We start from the raw sequence: 25,717 nt of genomic DNA, 5'->3' as shown, positions 1-25,717 counted from the left end.
TGAAAACAAGTAAACATAGACAGCCTCAAAAACCGACACCAGTGTCTTAAAAAGTACTGTCCTATTTATACTACCTACACCTATAAAATTATGGAGTCATACTTTAAGATAAACTTACTCACACCCAGTAAGAAAATCTCTATAGAAGTTATAACACCCTTTCAAGACTTTGAAGGGGAAGAAATGCTTGAAGCAAGTGAAATGCTCTTACACAGAAACTGCCTGGTAAGACGAAATATAATAGCAAACATTGCACAAGCATATTCTGCCTTAAATTGAGATACTTAATGGTTCGATTTTAGTTTTTGCAGTGTACATTTGCCCACGTTATTGAGATCATGTACAAAAGCTTTGAATAAAAAAAATAAATAGCCTTGATAACTAGATATAGCCTACCAACACACACCACACCTAAAAACTTGTGGATTTTGTCAAGCACTTAAAACTCATTACCGTTTCATCATTTTCAGTAATATTCACAATAAATAAAAATAAAGGATGTTATCATATATTGGGAAGTACTCCATTAAGTATGTTTATTTCATATCAAATAGTATAATAAAGAACAAAATCTAAAAGAAACAAACCCCCAAAGATCTGTATAAATGAGTTGGTTCTGTAAAATATTAGCATTAAGTAAAATATTTTCCACCTATCCTACTGTTTTTCATTTGTTTAATATTAATAGCAAAGAAGGGATTTTTATCGTAGCTTCTTAAAGGTTATTATTGTATTTTAAAAAAAAAAAACTGCCCCCCCCCAAAAAAAAATAAAAACATTAAGTGTTGCAGTAATTGAGGGTGCCTTCTTGTACCGAGGACCTCCTATATTTGTTTTTGCAAAGGCAGAAATTTTGCCCATAGCAATCCGGTATATCCGCAATCTACTTCTGCATTCAGCAAAACGGGACTAAGCACTTCCTCCCGTTTCTGGTGAATTGCGAGGGAGACCGGATCAAAGCAACCATAACTTGTCACCGCATAGCCACCAAAGATGACGACATTCGATGTTTGGGATTTGTTTGTGTTTGCATATATCATATCATCTTTGTCTAAATAAATTATATACCTGTATTAACTTTTGTCCGACTACACCAGCCATAAAGAAAACAAAATGTATCAAGTTCAGGTTCAAATGATTGTCATCAGACCGTAGTCATGCTCGTTGGTGTAGCATACACAGGAAGTCAGCTCTCCCAATTTCCAGGTATGGTCATGTGATGTTCCGCGTAAAGTGGATTAGCATGCCCAGCCACCCTAAAAGCTGGCATGAATAACGATGAAAAGGCAACATTTTTTATCCAACCTTCGGAAAGGATCTCCTTTGGAGTGCATTCAAATCAATACAGTATGTTTGTTGCGATGAAATCTGATCAATGGCTGACCTCATTTGGCGTTTTCTGGACAGATCCCATTTCCAGATGCTGCCGAGGGCGCACACTACCCATGCAGTTTGGACAACAATAATAATAGCATACTGTTTGTTAATGGCCAGTGTTGCGCCGGGAAATCCCAGCTGTGGTACTGATACTGTGTGTGTGTGTGTGTGTGTGTGTGTGTGTGTGTGTTTGCGCGCGCCTGTCCTGGCTCTGAGAGAGCAAGTAGGCACCCCGGAGCCATCTGCTCCTCGCCATGCTCACATGTCACACTGCGACAACATGGCATTATTAATTCACACCGCCACATCCGCTTGTGTGTGTACACGCCGGCGTGCCGCGCTGTCAGTGTGTATGGGCGAGTGTGTGCACACACCATTTGTGGACAGCAAATAATTGATTTGCACCAGTACATCCGCTTCTGTGTTTGCGCGCGCGTGTGTGTGTGTGTGTGTCTGAACTCTTGCAAAGTTGAAAAGGATAAATGCAGCCAAATAATAAATTTGCATTGCTTCCCAGATTCAGTGTTTAATATGTACCACTTAAAAGCTTGTCTCTTCATGTGAAAGGGGACATATTATGGAAAATTGACTTTTGTAATTGCCAGCATGGAAAGGTTGGTTTGCCTGTCTGCCTCTCATTTCTGAGGTTAGAGGCTCAAAACTCGGCTTAGCCTTTCTGAGTGGTGTTTGCATGTGCTTATGTGGGATTTCTCTGGGTCCCCAGCTTCTGCCCACATTCCCAAAAATAATACATAAGCAGTTAATTGAAGATGCGGTTTTTTCCCATAAGTGTGCACGTGAGTGTGAATGGTTGTTTGTTTAAATGTGCCCTGTGATTGTCCGGCAACTAGTCCATGGTGTACACCTTTCGCCCAACGTCAGCTGGGATGTACTTCAGCTCACCTGTGACCCTAATTAGGATGAATTGTATAAAAAAAATGGATGGCTAGGTTGCTATTTTAACAGTTTGCATATAGTGGTGGCTTCGTACAAGCACCATTCATTTGCAGTCTGGACGAGGACTGGTGAAAAGTTCCTGCTCTAGTGGGAGTCTCAGAATCTTCAGAAATCTCTAAAAACACCACCAAAAGTGGTAAGATTTGTTGCTAGTTACTTTTTCAGTGTTTCCTATTACACACTACCATTTATAATTACATTCATAATGGACCAAGATAATATTTTCTTAATGGCATCTTGAAGGCATGTAACGAGGAATATAAGCATGTAGTCTACTCAGCAGGTTTTAAACAGCACTGTCACAAACAAGATCAAATGCATGATGACAACATGCTAACTGCTAATTATCTTAAGCTAACATCAGTTTATGTCAGTTGTATCTTACAATGTCATTTGCTAGTCACTCAGGTTGGCTGACGTACAACTATGCTAGTGAAGAATGTAAACCAGTCTAATCTAGATATAAACACAATTTGGGGCAGAAGGAATTAAACTTTAAAATATGAACACTCCCTACTGTACAAACATATTTTATTCATCTAACAAGCTACCAAAGTGAGTTTTTAACATCCTGTTATTTAAATAGAAGACTAGACTTGAGCTTCTTGGTTTCAGGTAAGACAAAAACCTAATGAACAGACGCTGCTTGGAAGGGAGACAAAACTACTAATTACTCAACAAGTAAGTTGATTCAAAAATAGATGTGGTGAAAATTCAGACATAGCTAACATGATCATTGAGGGGCCGATTTAGTCATTCATGAGATAGCAATAAATGAAATGACTTAACCTTGGTCGTGGTGGATGTGGCCAAAATGCTAGCATGCTACAATAATTTGTAAATGAGCCTAGCCTATCATTGAGTGGTTCATTTGGTGGCTTATGCTGTTGGACCTTCAGTCTGTTAGCGTATGGTAGATGGTCTATTTCTCTGTTATTCAACTACAGTAAGAAGGATTTGATCGATTGAGCTCGACTTTTCTGTTGCTCGGATTAATGGCACACACGTGCTCTTTTGATGGCGCGATGGATAGCGCAGTTGTCTACTCAGCTGGCGTCACTCCAACTAAACTTGATGCGCAACCATGTTTGGCGGGTATATGTGGTGACGCAACCACAAACAAGTTTTTGTCATAGTTTCAGTTTCAGATCACCAACATTGTCTTTGACTAGCTCTCCAGTAGTCAGCTAGATCTCTCCAGGTCAGCGGTAGTTACTCGTGCTCTGCTACCCAGAAATATCTTGACATTCAACTCAACTCAATTTCTAGAGCACTTGAACAACAACCGCAGCTGTAACAGAGTGCTAAACATAAAACAAAGACAATTCAATAATAATTAAAAGGTACAAAAGATCCCTTTGCATGGACATTCCGCATGCAGGAGGTGCAAAGTTGTATTGCCTATTTCTTGTAAAGTCCACACACTGTATGAAGCTGTTAGTAGAAGATGGAGAGGAACAAGATCGAAGTCTCCAATGACCAGTATGAGGACGCTGCGATGATAAATGTTGCTTGCTGGGATGCTGAAATTAGAATCTCGCCATCACTTTGCATGATGTCACTCACATTAGCTACAAACTAAGTTTGACTGTAAAAAAAAAAGAAATAACAACTGAATACAAGCAAAAGCTAACTATTCTGATATACATTTGTTAAAAAAAACAAAACACTTTACAAACTGTTTACTATAATACACTGTTAAATGTTACATAATCTACATGAAACCCTTTGGTCAGAAATGATCAAGTGTCAGTGGGTAGCTAGCTAGCACAAGAAGCTAACGTAGCAGTCAACATATTCACTTAGTGTTTCTTTATGGTCAAAGAGATGGATTCGAATGCATGACACCAGTCACAGAAGATTGAAATCACAGTTTTCTTCACTGTAAGCAGATCAATACTGGCAAACCTACCAAAATAAACCCAGTAACAGTGCTAAATATTGATCAACATATCAACCGTTCTGCTCAGCCATCTACATGGCTCCTAGCAATCATTACCAGCTTCCTTCTTTCACAAAAAGCCACACACAAAAAAACACACCAGCAAAGTTACTAATTTCATGATGGTTTGAATAAGGCCTCATGGTTTGCATTGAAGTCGCGTATTATGGCAGTTTGATGTCCTAAATGTGTATATTTATTTATTTTAAAATATTTCTCAAATTCCACATTTTTTAGTTTTAAGTTGTTTGAGAGTGCCAATGTATAACAACCCAAAAAAATAATTAGTGACCCACAGGTAGAAAAGCCTTATATTTTTCTCTCCATTCCATACCTCCCTCTCTAAGCCCTGCACGTATTTACACGCATTCATGTACCAAAAGCAGCACCACATCCAAACAACAGCCTAATACCCTGAGACCTGGCTGCCAGTGTCAGGTAACACTGCGGATCCCTGAAAAATGCAGGGACATGCGAGAGGCCTCTAAATATAGAGGCGGTAGCATCACTTGCTCCCCTTGCGGCCCTTTAATTGTCACGTTAGGCGTAAATCCCGCCCCCGTTTGCTGCGGTGCAATCATTATGTTCTTATCAAACAAAAACACCGTTAAAAAAAAAGCAGTCTAATGAACCATCGGAGAAGGCGGATGAAAGGGTTTTCCACCTATTCCCGTCACGGTGGGAGCGGAATAACAAGGAGCCCGCTGGGAGGCCGACTGACTTTGCCACCGGGCACAACCTCGTGTGCTGAGCAGCATATCAATATAAATATATATAGAGCAAGGTTAAACGTTTCTTCCATTTGTCTGTTTCAGGGACAAACCCCCCACAAGGCTTTTGAAAGAGATCTGATATAGTATTCTCAGTTAATTGCTGGTGCAACAGTGGCCAGCTGGGATGCTTTTTTCCCCCTTTTTTTCCTCCCCCCGCCCCCGTTTTTAGCTAAGAGACTGACTGTTGCATGGCTGGCCTTTGGCTACAGTACTTTAGTTCTAAGTGGTTACTCCCCAAATTACAAAAGTCCCTCAGGTCCTATAGAAGACTCTTTCCCAAAAAGAGTTATTAGCAACTAGTCCCAGCTGTTTGCATAGGACAGGAAATATTGATGTTTTTTTTTATATTTTTCCGTCTTAAGTGGGGTACATGAGTTCCGATTTTTAACATCTTTATTCATTTTTAAAACCTGTCCAACCCCATACATTAAGAGGTAAAATGGGCATGTACGTATGCTCTTAGTGTGTGGTGTACTGGAGATGACCAACACAGCATACCACACACAACGCATAACCATAACTTGTCATTATTGTGGTGTACGACTTGAAGACTATTTGTGTCCGACAACAGTGCAAGCCTCAGGTCACTTCCTAATTGGCTGTTGTTAAACATCACAACCATGGAGTCTGAGGGTTTGGCCGAACTTCGTGTTGACCACACAGATAAGGATTTACCTTGAAAATATTCAACATGTTTAACAATTACGATTATTGGCCCTGGCTGTTTTTCCCGACCAGATAGGGGAGTAAAAATCACTTAACAAATCCCACACGACAGGATAATTGATCAGGGTAATTTTTTTTATAGTCATCCTTTAATTGCAACTTTGATGGAAAGGGAAACTGCTCAAATTCGGCCCAATTATCGATGAGTGTGAAGCCTGCTTGACAGCCTTCAAATATCTTAGGCATGTGTAACCTTACTGATCTGAACTCATGAGCAAATGCTTCTTCTATACATATGGATTATTATAGACACACAAACGCATTGCATAGGTTTGTTCCATAACAATCATCTGACAAAAGAGCAAAAAGGCCCACACCCTTCATTGGCCACTCAGGAAAGCAACACCCAGCTCGTCTCCATTATTTATTTACAGTCTCACTTCCCAAGCAGACATTCCTGCGGCTCTCCTGAGGAGAGAAGGCCCGAGAATAGTCACACGGGAAACGGGCGGAAACGGGCGCGGCAACTAAATCACTAAATCTCTAAGACTACCGGGGTAGCTTTTTATGAGGTGTTGCCCAGGTGCATATTTGTGACTTGTTCCCCGAACGCTTGGCATGTCTGGAATGCTCAGGGAGGCAACAAAAGCAGGTGGAGTGTTGTACATAGAGGAAGAAAACATAAACTCTTCTTGTCTTTAGATCATAAGAAGGTATAGACATCCTCTAGTCATATGTCAGCCTGTTTTTTTAAGATGACTGACAGCTCAGACGATCAAACTGACTTCAGAGGAAGAAAACAAAAAGAATCTAGACAGTATCATGCCTCACAGAACTGTCTGAAATTGGGTACAGTAGGACTCAGTGTCTCTCCTTAAGGCAACGGTCCCCAACCCAAGGGCCGCCGCGGACTGGTAACGATATTGAAAGAAGTTTTATTTTGAAAATCAGGTACATCTGACTGCACACACATCAAACCGCTCGTCTTGGTCATGTGATACAAAAATGAATCTGTCTTTGGTGAGTTTCTTCGGAAAAGGGACAAGGCCAAATGAACATTCATTTGGGTGCCGCTGTTTAAGGTTTTCTAACTCAGAGTTGCTGAAGTAATATTTTTCTTTTTAAAATAAAACTTGTCGCAATGCAAATTTTTCTTTTAGCAATACAGTGGAAGCCTGCATACCCGTGGTTCGGCACCCACGGATTCACCTATTTGCAGATTTACATATTTTTTTTCAATTTCCTTTTCTTAATTTTTTTATTTTCTGTTTTCTTTTGGGGGGGGAGACCAATCCCAAAAATGCTTCTTTGCAGTTTATCCTCGCTTATTCAAGATTTCTGGGGGCTTTATTTTCCCCTAATGCAATTATAATGGTGTGAATCATCTGCAGATGATTTTGCTATTGTTGATCAACCACAAATAGTGCGGGTCCACTGTATCATGATAATATCAATAACCATGACCATTTTTGGTCAAGATTATCGTGATATGAACTTTTCATGCAATTCCATCTCAACAAAAAACACAGCCAGAGCCTCTGTGTTATTCAAACGGCAGTCTACATTGCAAAGGGTTAACCTCCTCCTCCTCCTCCTCCTGAATTCCTCAGACAAGAATGTTTGGAACAAGCCTCTTTGTGCTCGGAGGATCTCAAGGGGGACTTCAGATCTCTTCACTCTAGAAAGAAACTTCATGTCAGGCCGGCCCATTGGAAAGAAGCTTTCTGCAGTTGCCGGTCCGGTGGGCGCAAACACGGAAGCAGATGGCAACGGGCTGAGGAGTGGCAGCGAAAGGGGTACAGTGGAGGGTCCTGAATGCTTTAAACCACACTAAGCAACACAATCTGATGACATCAATACAAGAGCTGTATCAAAAATCCGATATTAGGAGGTAGAATGCATTTCTTACCTGTACCAATCGTTGTTTCTTGGTTTGTCCACAAAACTTTGTGGAGAACCCATGTTGTCATCTGTCTTGGAGGTGGTGACCCAAAATATCATTGTTTGGCCTCGGTGGAGATCTGGGCTGAACTGTGTACCATTTTACTTAAGCAATACGTTGATTATTGTGCTGAATTGCATCATAGGGAGGTGCTTCTAATACTTCGGTTGGCTGTCTGACAAAAATGTGATCATTATTACCTTTGCCAAGTGGGAAAGCGTGAGGGCGAGAAGTAGGCTGTTGTTGTGATTGAGGTTTGTTGCTTTGTTAGCTAGTTAGCAGGACTAGGCAAAAACTATCACTCCATTTTCTATAGTGCTTATCCTCATTAGGGTCGCAGGTGAGTTGAAATCTATCCCAGCTGGCTTTAGGCGAGAGTTTGGGTACACCCTGGACTGGTTGCCAGCCAATCACAGTGCACATATATACAAAGTAGCCAAGTAGTCACACTCACATTTAAACCTACGGACAATTTAGACTAGTCTTCAATAAACCAAACGTATGTATCTTTTTCGAAGCTGGAGTACCCAGAGAAAACTCAGGCTCTCAAAGCTTTCAAAGAGATTTAAACCCCGACCCTCAGAACTGTGACGCAGACGTGCTAACCCCTAGGTCAGCAAGCTGTTCTTCGCAAAAACTATTTTTTTCCATGGAATTTTGTAGAGGGGGTGGCACATGTGCTAAGCTAGAACCAATTTCATTTCGGAAAGGAGCCAAATAATTTATAAAGTAGAATCTGTTTCCCCCTGCCCCCCTACCAGTTTTTGTCATTAGGGATTGTGGCTAAGTAGTGCAGAGACAAACCAGATCCAGAAGACATCTTTGACACAGCTCTTCCTGGATCTTGTTTGCCTAATGTTGTGACCAGTTTCCATCCGTTATAACCACAGGTGTACTCCAGGTCGTCTTTACTTTCCCATCACTTCCCAGTTTGAATCGACCCCAACTGAACGGTGCTTGGCGCCGCCAACGATCCGTTAAATGGTCCAGGAGACACAAATTGGAGATAAGTGAGGTTTTTATTTTGGCCCTCCTGCGAGTGTTTAAATGCGCTTCCTTTGTGAGCTCGCTCTACCGCCACTCAACGTGTCACCTAAATGGAGATTAATGACTTCCTCCGCCATCCCACATCCACTCGTTCTCAGTTGGAGGAGGCGAGGGTTGGTAGTTGGGCGGGGTTTGGCGGTCCGGATGTCTGCCGCATTGTGGCAGCATGCAAGGCTCACCTGTCAACTGACATCAACGTGCATCTATTTTGCCATCCCCCCTCACACTGAAATAGACCACCTGGCGGCGTGCTGCATTCCTTTTGGCAACCCGATCTGTTAAAGTCTATTAAAAAAAGGCGCTCAGGTGTATTAACTCCTTCCTCTCTCACTGGGATAAATATGAAGTAGTATTGGATTTTTTTTAAATTGCAGTACAAGATTAAAATTGTGACGTTGCCAGAAAAACAAATTGACTATTTTTTTTTTTTCCTAGAGAAAAAGTAATGTGTTTTCAAAATTAAAGTTAGAATTTTACTTGAATAAGATCATGTTTTGTGGGGAAAATTTGTAAATTTTTCAGATTTAAAAACTTGTGTAATAGCCTACCTAAAAAGTAAGTTTTTGTGAAAAATATGCATAAAGCATTTTTCTCCTGAAAATAAATGTACAACTATATTTTGAGAATTTTTTTCCCCAAAATATACAATTTTATTCTCATAAATTATGAATTTAATCTGCAAAATATTAAACTTTTTTTCTCAAAAAAACGTTCTTTCCAAAATATATCATGTGTTCTAAAATGTACACTACTTTTCCTCAAAAACATACTACTTTATTCTTGTAAAATTACGCCTTAATCTTGAAAATATAAAAGGTTTCTTCCCCCAAAAGGTTTTTCTCTCAAAAGTATTTTCTTTTTAAAAATATATAACTTTATTCTTAATTTCTAACTTTTTTTCTCAAAAGTATACGTTTTTTTTCTGGTTATACAAGTTTATTCTCATAAAGACTAATCTGAAAAATATTGCAGGTTTCCTGCAAACATTTTCTTGTAGAATGATTTTTTTTTCGTAGATTTTTTTTTTTTTAATATTCAACTTTAATCTTGAAAATATAACTTTAGTAAAACTACTGAAATCTAAAAAAATCTGACTTTATATTGAAAGTATCCTACTTTTTTTCTTGAAAATAAGATTTTTTAATTAATGAATTAAAAATATCCAATTTATCCAACTTGATTCTCATAAAATAAAAATTTTAACTCGAAAATATACAACCTTTCCCTTGAAAATATGCAAGTTCTTTACGGAAAACATGCAACCTTATTATGGCAGGATGACCACTTTTATCTCGTAGCTGATAAACCTTCGCAGATAAATGCGGTAACCTAACATTATAGCCAAATTTGACTCTCTCTCGAGCTGTTACTTGTTACCTTTCCTACTCTAAACACCCCCCCTCCTTCCCCCCCAGCCAGTCAAACGTTATTACAGAAGCCTGCAAACAAACACAAGTGTGAAATGTGCGGGTAAATCTGCCGCCTCAGTGCCGCCATTGACCCCCCCCCCCCCCCCCCCCCCCCCACCCACGGAAAGCAGAACGTTTGGGACAAATGGAACGACACATTTGCATGGAGCGAATCAGCTAAATATCACACCAAACACCTTGTATTGCCCACTGGGAAATTTTGTTAGTGCATTAGACTCAACAGCCATTAGCAGCTACTTCTATAGTTGGACTTAGTTGGTCCTAAAACAACAGGAAACAGAGGGTGGCTGACAGACAGCTGTTTCCACGGCACTCTCGCGTGTCAAAAAGGGTGATTGGCCTCCAGCTTTCTTTTAAGAACAGTGGAAAACAGAGAGCAAGTAGAACACATCAATTGCACGGTATTTTTTTTATAGGCCAAAGTCGAGTGACTGAAGTTTCATCCTGATTCTGTGTCATTTGGCAGATGGTGCATAAGTACCTAAATAAATAGATGCAATCACTCCAAAAAGGGACAAATATGGCACATTTTTAAATCCACGCAAAGCAGATTAAAGATTAAAAAAAGGGGTCAGTTCATGTGAAGCAGCACAACTTGGAACAAGGACGTGCTGTTATGTCTGCCCGCCTATCCGGTCCAGGGTCACGGCAGGGCCTCGAGCAGCTGACTTTGGGCCAAAAGCTGGACTACACCCTGGAATGGCCACCGGGGTCAGGAAATGATCCCACTGTGTGAACTGCTACGCTACCAATGACCCGTCATGTTACGTCAAAAACTTTTGCACCATATACTCTTGCTGGGCCAATGGAGAGTATGGATTTCGTTGCCATGACAACTAGGGTGGCGCAATCGTGACTGAACATGCTAGCAAGCGGTTTCTACTTATGGGAGCAGAGGCAAGTGTGTGTGTGTGTGTGTGGGGGGGGGGGGGGGTGAGCGAGCAAGCGAGCGCACACTAGGGAAATAAACATATTTTCAGTCATAGAGGCAGCACTTCACACACATTCACTTTGTGAATGTGGTGTATGGATGTATCATCAAACACAAATACCCACCCTCACTGTGGTCAACATGTAAGCGAGTATGTGCCGCTTATCAGAACTTCGACAACAATCGATGCAGCTCAGACAGCGTAGTAGTCTACAGTCTTCATCTGTTGCTTGAAAGTGGCTCTGGATCTTCGCCCAGTTTAGTTGATCATGTCAAACAAGCTCCGTGATGAGAGCTGAACAGACTATCTATCCATCCAAATAGTTATCCTCAATAGGGCGGCGGGTGAGGTGGAGCCGATCCTAGCCGATTTAAGGCGATAGGCGGGGTACACCAATTCCAGCCAATCACAGACAACATTTCCAGACCAGTCCAAAGAATACGTTTAGATGAGAAATAATTTCAGCCTCACAAATGAAGCTAAATCAACAATAACGTCGACTAGCACAGTTGAACTAAAGATATATTGCAAACCTGAAATGTTGGGGATGTGAACTTTGTATATTCAGAATGGATCATCCGCCAAACTGGTCATACAAACATATATACAGTAAGATAATCCAGTCTAATCCATGGGATGCTCACCCTCTTTCTGTCTCTCTCCGCAGTCGTCGCCTCCCGGCTGTGAGCAGACTGGAAGATGACCTACATTATTGTACTGTAGGCTCCAGAGACATTCACCATCTAACTCAGCAGCACGTCATCGCACGGAAAAAAAAAAAAAAAAAAAGCCACTCAGGACGAGGGGAAGTCGGAAGGGGTGAGCCCAGCGCTGGCGGAGGCTCTGGATTAGCGCACGGTGCTCCTGGAGGGCCCAGCAGCCTTTGATATGTGGCGCAACCTGCAAGTTAGCACGCACACAGACGCACTCAAGGGGAATGTTAAAGTGTGAAATGGAATCCTCCAGATGAATCATTGATGACCCACCCCCACCCCCAAAATCTGATCCCCGTAGGCCAAAATAAGCGAGCGCCACAAATGTTGTGTTCTCATTAAAGGCACCTCTGCTAATGAAGAGGCTAATTCCTCGCAGATTGGTTTGATGTGTTCCATTCTAGGATGGATGGTTGCTAATTTAGACTGCATGCTGGCTGCAAGCAAATGGGAAGGTCACCTGAAGCTAAAGACAGCCACACACTAGTGCCGTTTTCAAGAGCGCACTATCCGAGACCAGAACTCACCGCGACCAAGACGAACGAGACCATTACTTTTGGAAGTCGAAACGATGACAAGACCAAGACCATAAAAATCCAATTTAAAAACCATGACAAGGTTGAACATTTAAAGAGCCTTCTCTCTTTAATTAAAAAGTTCTGTCCGTCAGTCACAACACCGCAAAGGCTGCAGTCATTACGGGCGGGGGGGAAGTAACACAAGATTTGAAGGTCTTTGTTGTTTTACCAAGTGCTTCTCTTTATTATCCCATTAGTCGAAAAAAAGCAGGTCACCACGGAAAATTCCCAATCCGGCCAGTCTGAGACCGAGACGAGATCAAAACTTTTGAGAGTCCAGTCCGAGACGAGACCAAGACCTTCAAAATGTGGTCTCGAGGTTTACAACACTGAACTGGACAACACAAACTGGAAAATCGTCAACAAATGACAGTCGGTGACTGATCCTCGCACACCTACTAACGATCCCCGAAACAACTGCACTGTTCCGAAGCGCCACCAACGTGAATTTATTGGCCCACAAACGACATTTGTGAGCGATTGTCACGAGAAAAGCGGATTGTCCTGACCGGTGCAGCTACTGTGGAGAATACAAAGAGAGGAAAGGGCGAGGAGAAACAGGTCAGTAACACAAACATGACCGTGCACGACATAATTCTATCAACTCTTCTGTCCCGTTTGCCATTTTGGTTGTGAAAGATCAATTTGGAATCGGCCGTGAACATCTTTGCTGTTGCATCGCCATTGACTTGCATTTCGACAAGCGGAATTGCAGCCAAATTCGTCGCAATTGGCAACTCATGAAAAGTAGTTGCAGAACCAAACGGATGACGCTCAGTTTGGTCGCAATGCTCTGCGTGCGGCTGCCTTAAAGCAGAGGACGCATACTGATAATCGGCCGGAATTTGTGCATTCCCTCCCCCCATGCGAGCAATGTCAGTAACGGCCTGATTATCGCACATCTCTAAAAGATTATCCAGCGGTCTAGTGTGTTTGCAGTAAAAGTGTTTGTTTTTCTCTCTCTCTGGTTAGGGCAGGAAATCGTAACTGTCGAACCTGTCCAATATTTACGATAGCAAATCCTCGTGTGTGTGTGTGTGTGTGTGTGTGTGTGTGTGTGTGTGTGTGGTCAACACCAACTTCAGCCAAACCAAAGACTGTTATGTGTGCGGTGTGTTCTGTAGGTCATCGACGACGACGCGCATTTTGTTCCTCGTCATGTGAGGTCCCTCACATTTGAAAGCCCCGCACCATCAATTGGTCGCCAAGTGTTACTTTCTTGTGAGCACGGGAACGGAATGCCAGCCGGGCGTTACACAGAAAAGCCATAAAAGCTACGTTCTCAAACTGTAAAAGTCCAAACCACCAAAGTCATGAGCTATTTCCTCCCCTATGCTTCAGTCCAGTCCAGTTTTAAGCGTTTAGTCTTCTGCAATGTTAAATGTTGAAGTAACATTTTGAAGTTGAAGTTGATTTAAAAAAAAAAAAAAAAACATGTTTGGGGCCCTTGTAGGCCATACTGCAGTTCTGTGACAGATGCGTGACTGCCAGTCTGGCCCCCCACCCACCAGCGTCAACGGGGGCGGGGCTTGGCCAAGAGCGTCGGGAGGTGTGACAGAGCTCGCTCTCTGATTGGCCAGTTGGGCTTGACGGCTAACGTCAGCGGCCAATCAGAGCGGCGTACGAGCGAAGGCCGCCCATCCTGCGCCTTCGTCCGTAATGGGAACATCTCGCGCTCTCCGAACGTGATATAATGTGGCGTGCGAGGTCACGTCTGCAACACACACGCGCACGCATAGACACAATCGCCTCCCCATCCCGCAGCAGCAATGGAGGAGCTGCGCCCCAAAACGAAGCCTAATTCCACCCAATCACACCTACCCAGCCCCCGTTGTCCTGGATCCAGCGGCCGAGGGGTCCGTTCAAGTACTCGGTCATCCACTCGGCAATGTTGTCCACCTGCGACGTCATCTCCTCCTTCGCGGCGCACTCCACGCACACGTTACCGCCGAACTCGAAGAAGGCGATGATCCGGCCCCAGTTGACGCCGTCCCGGAACAGTTCGTCGATCACCTCGGCGAAGCGCCGCTGAGCCGTGGAGGAGGAGAGGTAGAGCTGCCGCGACATCTCGGTGAAGTCCGGCTGGTAAAGTCTCTCGAGTTCGTCGCCGGCCTCGCGCAGGACCCTGTGGATGTCGGAACCGGTGCTTCTTCGCTTGGGGGCGCAGTCGCGGTCGGGCCCGGCGCTGACGACTTCGCGGCACCGGAGCACCGACGTCGACGAGGGGGCGAGCGGTACGCCGTTATCGGCGGCGGCTGCGGCTGCGGCACCGCCGTCGCCGTTCTCCTCCCGAGCGGCACCGAACCCCCACTCGTAGCCGCGTTTGGAGAGTTTGTGGCTAATGTAATTCTCCACAATGGTGCGATTGCGCTCGTTCGCCATCTGGGCTTAATTTGGCACTTTCTACTTGCAGATTCGGATCTTAAACGCAACGCATCGTGCATCGGCTCTGCCAAAAGTGGACCGCGGCGAAACCGAACCGAGTCTACGCGAGCAGGAAACGAAAGGTTGCAAAAGTCCCCGCCAAACGCTGCGCGCTCGTCTTCGCGTAGAAATCCAATAAGCGGAAGAGGCTGGAGCGAGCGCGGATGGATTCCCAGACGTGAGGAGTTGCGCACGAAAAAAAAATGGGGCCGCAAAGTTGTCTGCGCCAGAATGGCCGCTGTGCGCCGCGTCGCCGACGCTTTACTTTAGGCGGCGAGTGAGCTTCTCTTGGGAGACCACTAGCAGGGTTCAGTACCCTCCTCCTCCTCCTCCGCCAGTGGGCGGCTCGATGCGCGTCAGCTATTCTTGACGTCACTTACGCAGAGCGCACCCTTTGGCTGCGCTCTGGAGCCTCCAAGCGTACAGTGGGAACTGCAGACAGAATCATTCATTGCATTCAAATAGATACTCCGAAGTCGTGCGTGTAATAAATGGCTGCACGTTCTTTCTTTCTTTAATAAGGATAATCGGGACTCCTCCTGGGCAGCACGTCTGCCTCATCGTTCTGAGGTTCTGGATGCGAATCTCTCTGGAGTTCGCGTGTTCTCCAGCTTCCTCCCACATTGCAAAAACATGCACGTTTGGTTCATCGAAGACTCAATTGTCGTCTCTGTGTGCCCTGCGATTTGCTGGCCAACCGTCAAGGGGGTCCCCCGCTTCTCGCCTTGTAGTCAGTTGGGATGGACTCCAGCGGACCCAAAGGAGGACAAGCGTGTTAGAAATTGGATGAATAAGCACAGTGGTCTCGAGGTTAGCACATGCCTCACAGTTCTGTAGCTCAGGGTTCAACTTTGCATGTGGATTTTTTTTTTTCCAGATACTCCAGCTTCCTCCCACATAAAAAAAAAAAAAACCATGAATGTCAGATTCATTTAAAATCTAAATTCTCCATGTGTGTGAATGTAAATGCGTGTTCGTTTATATGTGCCCTGCAATCGGGCCCTCTTGCCCATCCAGCCGGGATAGCCGCCAGCTCGTCATCCTCAATGAGGACGAGCGCTACAGAAAACGCATCAATGATTGGTCCTCCATTCATCAGCTCGGATCCATCCCTGCGAGAGGACGTTGCATTTCGGAGAAGTAGAGCCAGGCCTCGTGCCGCTCGATTCAATTCAGCTCACGTTTTCTCTTGATAATTAATTATCTGGGTTCGTTTTCATGTAATATTATTCTCCTTTGGGACAGAAAAAAAAAAAGAGAGTCTGGAATATCCCATTTTATGCAAATGTGGAAAGCCCCTTCAAGGAAGATTAACTTCACTTCAGCACAAACGGAATATTTAAATTCTGAGAGAGAAGAAAAAAAAAAAAAGGACCACCAAGCTTCTGAGAGAGTCTCCCACTTTAACATATCACTAAAGAGTATTAAGTCCACAAGTGGGAAAGAAATAATATAAAAACCTTGTCATAGAATTATGTGAATGAAGTAACAACGGTTATATTTATGAGCCCAGAAGTGTTGTGACAGAAATATTTGCTGTAATTATGACTTTACTCATGTGTAACCGTAGGTTCGTGATAGGCAAAGGTGAATTTTGACTTAACTACAAATTCGGGTTATGCTACCACTGTGGGAGCAGATGACCCTCTGAATTATGAGGGGGGAAAAAATTGTTCTAATTTGAGAATAAAGCTGTAAGGTTTTGAGAATAAATTCGTAGTGCAACAAGAATAAAGTCATTAATGGTTGTCATTTTACAAGAAAGCGGTACAGAACTGTATTCTCTAGGCTACACTTTATTTTCAGTCTCCACAAAGATTTCAAAGACACAAAAACAGAGGATGTTCTATGCCCTCGGGACCAGAATATTAATTTAAAATAAAAACAAAATAAATCAACATGGGCAGCTGAGCTTTCCTAATATGAATTTATTCAGTTCAACTCTCAGAAATACATAAAACAGTTCTACTTCTGACAGGTTGTGTTCCATGGCACACGAGGTGAAAGGGGAGGAAGATAAAAGACAGACTGAACATAAAATGTGTTTGTTGATTATTAAATGACAAGTGGCGACGAGCCTGCCTGTTCTAAGACTCCGATCCTGAATGTAAATGCTCAAAGACATTGAAAGCGAAGGCTTTTCTTTGCATAGCTTATCAGCGTTAAAACAACAGGCTACATGTTGGAGTCACTACAAGTGCATTTCAATGAATTAAAAATATCAGGGGAAAGTTAATTTACTATAGTTTTGCAATTCCAAATGTGAAACTCACACCGGATATATCGATTCACGAGGAATCTGGCTTCTGAAAATGTTGTTAATGACTCTACAGTGGATATAGAACGTGTACACATCCCTCTCCAAATGCCAGGTTTTTGATATATTAGAGCAAGATTTAAAAAAAAAAAAAAGAACACACACTCCTCGGACATCTTTTTGAGAGGGGAAGTAAATATAAACTATTGTGTAAATTCTTGCAGCTCCTTGAATCTTGGCAGTCTCCCTAATCATTTTTCATCAATTTTGGATCGACATCCAGGTCTTGGTCATCACTGTTTTGCCACATCACTCTACTTGATGATGACTGTTCCACGGTACACTTAATACCTTGGAAATTCTTTTGTACCCTGCTCCCAATTGATGCCGAGGAAGCACTCTGTGAACCATGGCTTCTGCTCGAAAAAAGTGACTACAAAAATGTCACGAAAAGTCTACCAGAACATTTGAAATTTGAGTTTGAATGTGATTTGGTTAATTTTTAACAGAGCCACTTCCATAGTTATAAGAGGGTGTGCACACTTGTGCAACCACATTCTCAGTTAACAGTCAAGGGTGTACCCCACTATAATGTTCATTTTTACTTTCACTCTTAATTTGTTTTTTTTTTTTAATTGAGCTGCACAGGTAACAGTTCTGCAATGATTTACCAGGAAAAGCCTAGCATTTTAACAGGGGTGTGTAAACTTTTTTTTTTTTTTTTTTTTTTTTTTTTTTAACTACTGAGAGAAAAAAAAAAAAAAAACTTTTCCACAAAATTCAAATTTACCAGTTTGTACCAGTTTGTGCTGCTACTTCAACAAAATGGGAGGACGATCGAAAGCGACAAGGGAAGCTCGGGGCGCCTTTAAATCAAAAATTAAACGAGAACGTCATCAAACACGAGTCATGTCTTCTCACTTTCATTTTTTGGATTTCTGTAAGGCGTCTTTTCTTCACTGACACAACCCACACACAGAGACAATACAAAAGCAAAGAAAGTTGACAATTTACACTGAAAAGCTGATATCATTGGTAAACTACACACCCGCGTGTCAGAGTGGACGGGCTTCGCTGTGGTCGCTCGATCAGTAGTCGCATCTTAAGGCTTGGTTAGAACAGGTCGCCGCTCACGACCGCAAAAGACATCTCAACAGGAATTGTCTCGACACATTTTGGCATTCAACTATCAGCGTGCATAAAGAATATTCCTATGCTCAGACTTGTATGAAACTACATTCTGGACCAAAGGAAGACTTACAAGACCACCATTTTGAAAGGAATTCAGTATATTAAATTTCTGTTTGGGGAGTCCTGCCCGTGCTTGGCAGGACATCTAAAGTAGCGACACCGTCTGCATTTAAAACAAATCTCTAGCGCCCTCACTCGACCTACACAGGCATTATTCGAACCAGCGAGTTTCGCTCTGCCCTGATTTAGGTCAGCGCCAACGCAGACCGTGTGGCATAATATGTGCACTGACACATACAAATTGCACGGAAGCTATGCACGCTCAAAGAACAACAGAAAAAAGTGTATTATATTAGAAAGGTGAACTGTCACATTCACCATGGCTTGAAATAAAAGTACCTGCTGAAATGTGGGATGATCCGGAAATGGTAAACGTCCGATGGCTTATTTATTTTTTTCTATGAACGTTGGCTCAGTCACATCGCAGAAGCATGCATGCACACGAGATTTTAATTGTCCACTTTCCACCAAGCAATATAAATCGGTTCAGTCTGATACGGCATTTGATTTTTGCATTTGCTGTGATGAGCCCCCCCCAAAAAAAAAACATAACCTCTTTTTTGCACCCTTGTGATCGAGTCTCACGGCAGTCTATTGATTGGTCCAAGTGTCCAATTCCAATTTGATGCCTATATCTGATTTTATGACATTTAAGTGACACATCCCATATGGCTGTTTTCCACCGACGGAACAACCCACACGTGCAGACGAACCATCAAGCGATCTGTGCGTTCATGCTGCAGTCGACTTGGCAGATAGTCGATGTGCATTGGATTTTTGTCCTTATTTGGAAGAGGCCTGATACTGACGTGAAGATTTTTTTTTTCTATTTACGCTACCATGACACATATCCCAACTGTGAAACTTGACAGCAAAACATCAGAATTGTGTTACTTGAACCACGCAGTGTAAATTCAGTCCATATCAATACAAACAATAATAAACAAGTCAAGAAGAAAGAAGCATAAAATGATGTCCTCCATTTTTGCATTTGCTTTACTGTGTTATGCTCCTTACGGGCAGGTGCCACGGCTGTGATGTCACGCTTACAGTGTATGGCCATGCGGCCTTCGTAGCCCACAGCAGAAACACAAGCAAGGATGATAACCGGGATCTGTCATCGTGCCAGTCATACTGTGACAAACTGAACTCTAGTGCTTGGCGGAAATGTGGTTGAAAACCACCATTCCTTTCTAACTGAAATTACATTTGTATTACTCAAAAACACATACACACACAAGCCAGGTTTCTGACTGAGTGGTCCGAGTAGTCTTTGCCTGCAAAGACTTAACGGTAGGAAAAGGTTGAGAATGCTTCTTATTGGGTGAAACAATACATTTACAACATGGTGGCCCTACGTTAAAAGAAGCATGCAACGCGAGGGAAAAAAAGTGACATATCAGTCTTCTTTTCACTTGAGCCCCCGTGGGAGGGAATTTCAGGCCATATTTGGCACAACCGGTCCAGCAGGATATTGTTTTTCCTGCGCAAGAAGAGGCGGGGAGGTACGCTAATGTGTACTATCGCTTAGTACCATTATTACAACAGCAAAATACACCTGCTAAAGTAAGGCTGCTCCCGTGACGAGAAGCATGTGCACGTTAAAAGTGAAATGTCACTGCGGGTGGTGAGGGGGGAGGGGGCACGAGTAGCGGCGCTGCGAAGAGTAAACAATAGTCCGTTCACCTCGCTGCTTGTGGGCCTTTTCGGACGAGGGAACAGCGGCGTTTACTCTCGCTTGTCGGACGCCTTGGACTGCTCCCGCTGAATCATGCAGCGGCGCACGATACTGTCAAAACTTCCCAGGTAGAAGAGGGCGATGGTACGGAACAGACCCATGGTAACAATCTGCAAAGAAAATACCATCACAAACACGGACGACTGCAGCTAGAAAGAACATTAAAAGTAACGCCGCGCTGTATTAATGCATGGGAAATACTCCCTGAAGTACAATGATTCTCAGTGGTACGTGGTGTCCCTCTTGTGGTCCGTGAAAGAATCACTGAATTAAATGGTCAAACTGTGCATACTTAGTGAATTTTTAAATCCAGTACACTACATTTTTTTTTTCGATACAATTCAGTTGCAGTTAAGTACAATAAAATTGCATTTAATCTATTAGAACTGTTTGTTTTCAAATGTTAGTTTACCTACAATATTATTTAATTTTATGTTGAAGTAATCATTAAGTACAGTTCCCCCCCCCCCCCCCCCCCCTTACATTTAAGCCCAGCATGAGTGTTCAAACTGTGAATAACATTTTAGGGGCTAAAAATAATAATGCTTTTGTTTTTTGAGGACCAAAGCCTTGACGTTGTTTTTGATGAACACTTGGGCCAGGCCTACTAAGTAACCAATTACATTTTAGTGTTGGTCATTAAGGTGATACTTGGCGAGCAAAGTATTTTTTGGGTGTTAAAAAAAAACAAAACTGTACTATAAGAACTCAATTGGAAAAACTAATTCAGCAAAGAATTGTGTTCCAAAGAGGTTTTTAAAACAGTTTACATACTGCACACTGAAGCTGCCAGCTTGCTTATGTACATACACGGTGGGCTTTGGGTGTTGGAGGGTTGTGTGTCCACATGGAAATACAATGGAAAGCCAACAGTAAACATGTTGCTATACTTCCATATCAACTGTAACATGAGTACTCCCCAAACGAGGGAAAAAAATAATACTGGGTGTCCTTGGTTTACGATGCCATTGTGTGCCTATGATGGCGATGTAACCCCAATTTGTACTTATGCAGAGTAGTGTATCACTAACCTCCATTAACGCAGGAGTGATAATTACAACAAATATTTTGATAAACACTTCTAGCCCATAAATATAACACAAACAAATGAAAACCAGTATGTTAGGTGGTAATTGAGCATGCTTTCTTGTGCTGCGGACCACATATTCTGAAGCAAATAGTTCATAACCTTGAATGTTGGGACCTTGTAAACCAAGGACTGCCTGTTGAAGCCCATAATGCAACGCGCACCAAAAAGACAGCAGCCGCAGTGTCAGGAAATAGTCTCTAAAATCCATATTTGGATGATTTAAAAAAAATAATAATCATGAAATAGACTGCATTCAAATAAGTACATTTCCGCCAACATCCATTTTCTGAGCCGCTTCTCCTCACGAGGGTCGCGGGCGTGCCGTAGCCTATCCCAGCTATCTTCGGGCGAGAGGCGGGGTACACCCTGAACTGGTCGCCAGCCAATCGCAGGGCACACATAAACAAACAACCATTTGCGCACGCATTCACACCTACGGGCAATTTTGAGTCCTCAATCAACCTGCCATGCATGTTTTTGGGGATGTGGGAGGAAACCGGAGTACCCGGAGTAAACCCACGCAGGCACGGGGAGAACATGCAAACGCCACACAGGCGGGGCCGGGGATTGAACCCCGGTCCTCACAACTGTGAGGCAGATGTGCTAACCAGTCGGCCGCCGCCATATGACAAAATAAACATGAGTGAAACAGGAGTTTGTGTGTGTACCTGCTGGAGACCCTCTGTAATGGAGGTGACAGGAGACATCCCACAGGTGAGGGCTGACAGCATGTAGCCGTCTGGACCCACGGAGCTGTTGAAGTTTCCCTGCTGTGGAAATGAAAGACAACATCAACTTGCTTACATACTATCCATACATAAGTATTCATTTTATTCCTAAGATTCACATTTAATGCCTCATTGGCGCAACTGCTGATTTGGATAAAATGATTAAAATGCAAAGACTGATACCGCTATACGTGTCAATTAAAAGTGAGCACTGTGCTGGTGTAGAATGTAATCATTCGCATTATTTATGTATTTTTGGCCTCTTGAGACAATAACTGCGCAGGAGAGCCACTTCTTACCACGGCGTCTCGGACAACAATCTTGGCCACTTGGTCTGGTTGACAAACTCCGGAGGTTTCAGAGATTAATCTGGTTTCCAGAGGCTCAAATTAAAGGAGACAAGTGATTTCAAAAGGTGGCAAATACAATCCAACAAAATATATGAGCAACATTTACCTTCATCTTGTTTTCCTCAACCAGCCCTGGCGTGTCTGTGTCTGGTGGGAAGGCCAGCGTCACATAGATATTGTACGGTTTCATCTGAGAAAGAACAGTGTCACTAAAGCGGCGTACGCACATACTGATAATGGCGGCAGATTTGAACACGCCGCCCCCTCCGTCCTTCATATCGAAACCAGCAGATGCCAGATTATCGGACATCACGAAAAGATTATCCTGAGCGTCTACCGTGTGGTGTGGGGTGCTGTTAATAGTGATTCTTCCTCCCCAATCTGCTCGGGAATCAGCAATCATAAATGGTAAACCTGTTCAATATTTACTACGGCAAATCCTTACACGTACGGTCAACAACAAATTGGACAGAGCCACAAACGCTGTGATTGTAACGTGAAACGGAGCAATAGCCAATTAGGCAGTGACGTGAAGCTTGCGCTGTGCACCGACACAAACAGAGGAGCAACTGGTTGTGTTGAGTGTTTGTATAACATGTTTCACCGGTCAGTCACCACAATAAAAATGACAAAGTGAAAAGTTTGCAATGGCAATCTACACCACACACTATAAGAGAAGTCCAAACAGTTTTTTTTCCTCTTCATGCGAAGATGTTAAAAATCGGTGTGCAAGTTCCCCGCTTAAATAACATGTAGAATTATTCTCTACAAAAATGGAAACAATTTTCTCAGACATATTCAAATGAGAGCAACAGAAACAAAGAATCAAGTGTCGACAGTAGGGCCTCCTAACTCTTCACCTCCATCTGCAGCGACTCGGCCAAACCGCGGAGGGCAAACTTGGACGGGGAGTAAGCCGTGTATCCAAAAAGGCCGATCTGGCCCGCCTGGGAGGACACGAACATGATGCGGCCCATTCTTCGCTCCTTCATGGTGGTTATGACGGCACGTGTTGGATAAACGCTGCCCAGGTAGTTCACCTCCATTAGCCTCTGTTGGAGAAGATGAGAAGATAGTTCTGATGATAGTAAATGTGTGTGCGTGTGTTGGTAGTGTGCCTCAAAGGTTACCCCACCTTAAAACGGTCTACCTCCACTTCCTCAAACTTTCCTGAAAATGATGTTCCGGCACAGTTTACAAGCATATCGACAGGCCCCAACTTTTCCTGAGCCTGCATGAGTGCAAAATTACATTTCAGTACATTAACAAAGCAATACGAGCAGACATAAAAGTATAGCATTACCTGTTTTATAACACTTTCCACCTGACTGTAATCACTGGAAACATCCACTGATATGCAGAGCACCACCTGATTAAAGAGAAATGTCCATAATTTAATGACTCCCAAGAATCAAAAACATACATTTTTATAAAGGCGTATTTGAAAAACATCATACCTGTTTGTCATTGATGGCAAATTTCTCCACCTCTTTTTTGGCTTGAATCAACTTTGCCTACAGGAAGGCAAATGTGCATGTTCAGAATGTACAAATTCACACACTGAATTTCCTCATACAGTGGACTCCACTCATAGACGCCGTGCCCCAATGAATCGAACAGTGCGTACATACACTTGAATAAACGCTTTAAAACTGAAAATAACAGGTGGTGCCACCTGCATTTATTCAACTACTGGCACCATGTGTAGAAGTCATTACAACAACAGAAGATCTGGAATCTATAAAGCGGAAGTAGTAAAAAAAAAAAAAATATATATATATATATATATATATATATATATATATATATATGTATTCACTCAACAATAAGCAACTATAAACAAAAAAATGGGGATTGGAGAAAAAAAGACAAAGCGAGCACTACATTTTTTAATTTATTTAATAGTGTCGTTCTAAAAAGGCATTTGGGAATAAACGTGTTGTAATGGTTAGCACATCTGCCTTACAGTTCTGAGATTGTGTGTGGAGTTTGCGTGTTCTCCCCACTGGTGTTGTGTGGGTGTTCTTCTGCTACTCCGTCTTCCTCTCACATTCCAAAAACATACATGCTCACTGAAGATGATTAAATGTCCACAGGAGTGAATGTGAATGCTTGTTAGTGTCTATGTGCCCTGGGATTGTCTGACCCTCATTAGGACAAAGGCTATAGCAAAAGGCTGGCGAATGATTGGAAAAATGCACCAATAAAGGCCTCCCCTCTAATGAGAACCTGAGTACTCTGTGCGGTTGAGTAAGGGACTTTATATAAAGAAATAACAATACACTCATGACACCATCAGTTTACATTCAAATGTCGTGAAGCCCCTGTATATAAAAGAGCACAATGTAAAATGTAAATGTGACGGTGACTTACCTCATCTCGTGCCACCAGCGTAATGAAAGCTCCTTGTCTGTAGCACTCCATCGCTATGCATTTACCAATTCCACTGGAGCCTCCGGTCACCTGGAAATCGCCAGGTGGGAACATGGCGCCGCTAATAAATCACCCGTCACACGTTTAAATGATCCGTGTAATATTGGATGACATAGCTTGGAGCTGACACGCACACAATACAGTACGGTACAGTACTTTTTAAAGTTGGGGTCACGACCTGACCTGAAAGGAAGTCGGCATGTCAGCTAACGAACCGTCCGGTAGCCGGCAGTGGTTTTATAGTAGCAACGCTACATTAAGACGCGAGAACGGTGTTGCAGAAGCTAGCATTGCAGTGCTGCCGTGAAAGAAGCGCAAAGATGGCAGTCCGATGGACTTACCACGACGTGGGCCCCGTTCAGCTTGAGGGGTTTGGGGCTAATAAGCGGCGATATCATGTACAGAAGCAGCACGAAGGCCACGATGAAGGCAGCGACGACCAGCAGCATGACGAACGGCACGAGCAGCCACCAGGAATGGACAAAAAGCCAACCCGTAATCGTTGAGCTCAAGCCTTCTTCTTCCGAGGACATGGGGAATGACTGGCAATGGTTAGCTTCTTTGCTAACTAGCTGGCCAGCTTCTGAGTTCGACAACGCAGAATTCAGAGGTAACGGGCAGGTTGAAATCCCGAGGTGGACCTTCGCTCGGCGTGACAAAGCGTAGTCCGTATTAACCAAAACAAATTAGCCACTGAAAGCGGACTTTCCCAGTTGCATGTGGTACATGTAGTTCTCGTGCGCAGAGGCTTCGTACTGGGACCACGCAGCCTCGAGCATAAATGAACTACAACTCCCAACAATGCATCGTGCCGCTGTTCGCTTTGGGCGCACAACCCCCCCGGTTAGAGTAGTTTAAACATTTAAAGATAAACCTCAACATATTTGACGTAGTCCCCCGGTTAGAGTAGTTTAAACATTTAAAGATAAACCTAAACATATTTGACGTAGTTATATTTTATTTACATTTCAGAAACAAACAAAAAAAACGAAGTACAACACGTAAAAGTTGACCTCTTGAAGAGACAAATGGTTTTGTTTGTATAGAATATTTTACAGTAAAGACAGATACCCCATCAAAACAACGGAA

At 43.0% G+C, this 25,717-nt stretch overlaps 2 protein-coding genes and 1 long non-coding RNA gene across 4 annotated transcripts in view; 1 reads left to right on the top strand and 2 right to left on the bottom strand.

The window, feature by feature from the left end:
• The window catches only part of bcl2b (BCL2 apoptosis regulator b), a 35,936-nt gene extending 20,806 nt beyond the window's left edge, over window positions 1-15,130 (bottom strand). Inside the window, exon 1 of the mRNA XM_061694494.1 lies at window positions 14,179-15,130. Coding sequence (XP_061550478.1) covers window positions 14,179-14,739 — 561 coding nt within the window. The 5' untranslated portion in view covers window positions 14,740-15,130. The remainder of the gene's footprint in view (window positions 1-14,178) is intronic.
• The window catches only part of LOC133411803 (uncharacterized), a 30,985-nt gene extending 14,887 nt beyond the window's left edge, over window positions 1-16,098 (top strand). The window contains exons 1-3 of one of the 2 annotated variants that reach the window (XR_009769697.1): window positions 7,328-7,606; window positions 11,734-12,918; window positions 13,443-16,098. This is a non-coding gene — a long non-coding RNA (uncharacterized LOC133411803). Of the gene's footprint in view, window positions 1-7,327; window positions 7,607-11,733; window positions 12,919-13,442 lie in introns of those variants that run through there. The other variant, XR_009769696.1, reaches the window with a different exon arrangement.
• A 438-nt stretch (window positions 16,099-16,536) lies between these two features.
• kdsr (3-ketodihydrosphingosine reductase) lies at window positions 16,537-25,314 on the bottom strand. Its single transcript, XM_061694492.1, has 10 exons — window positions 24,970-25,314; window positions 24,569-24,658; window positions 23,653-23,709; window positions 23,499-23,564; window positions 23,331-23,426; window positions 23,056-23,247; window positions 22,302-22,385; window positions 22,145-22,228; window positions 21,786-21,887; window positions 16,537-20,137 (listed from the first exon to the last, which is right to left on the bottom strand). Exons 1-10 carry the CDS (start codon window positions 25,159-25,161, stop codon window positions 20,018-20,020), a joined length of 1,083 nt encoding a protein of 360 aa, XP_061550476.1. The 5' UTR covers window positions 25,162-25,314; the 3' UTR covers window positions 16,537-20,017.
• Window positions 25,315-25,717: the final 403 nt, after the last annotated feature.

This window comes from Phycodurus eques, chromosome 13, assembly GCF_024500275.1.
Source record: "Phycodurus eques isolate BA_2022a chromosome 13, UOR_Pequ_1.1, whole genome shotgun sequence".
NCBI lineage: Eukaryota > Metazoa > Chordata > Actinopteri > Syngnathiformes > Syngnathidae > Phycodurus > Phycodurus eques.
This window is presented reverse-complemented; position numbering and strand designations above follow the sequence as displayed.

Excerpts from the sequence above, each read along its gene's own strand:
- kdsr (XM_061694492.1), bottom strand. The coding sequence starts at position 25,161 with ATGTCCTCGGAAGAAGAAGGCTTGAGCTCAACGATTACGGGTTGGCTT. Across the intron at positions 23,427-23,498 it reads TGGAAAGTGTTATAAAACAG|GCTCAGGAAAAGTTGGGGCC; the intron begins GTAATGCTATAC and ends GCACTCATGCAG. Across the intron at positions 23,248-23,330 it reads TGGAGGTAGACCGTTTTAAG|AGGCTAATGGAGGTGAACTA; the intron begins GTGGGGTAACCT and ends CTTCTCCAACAG.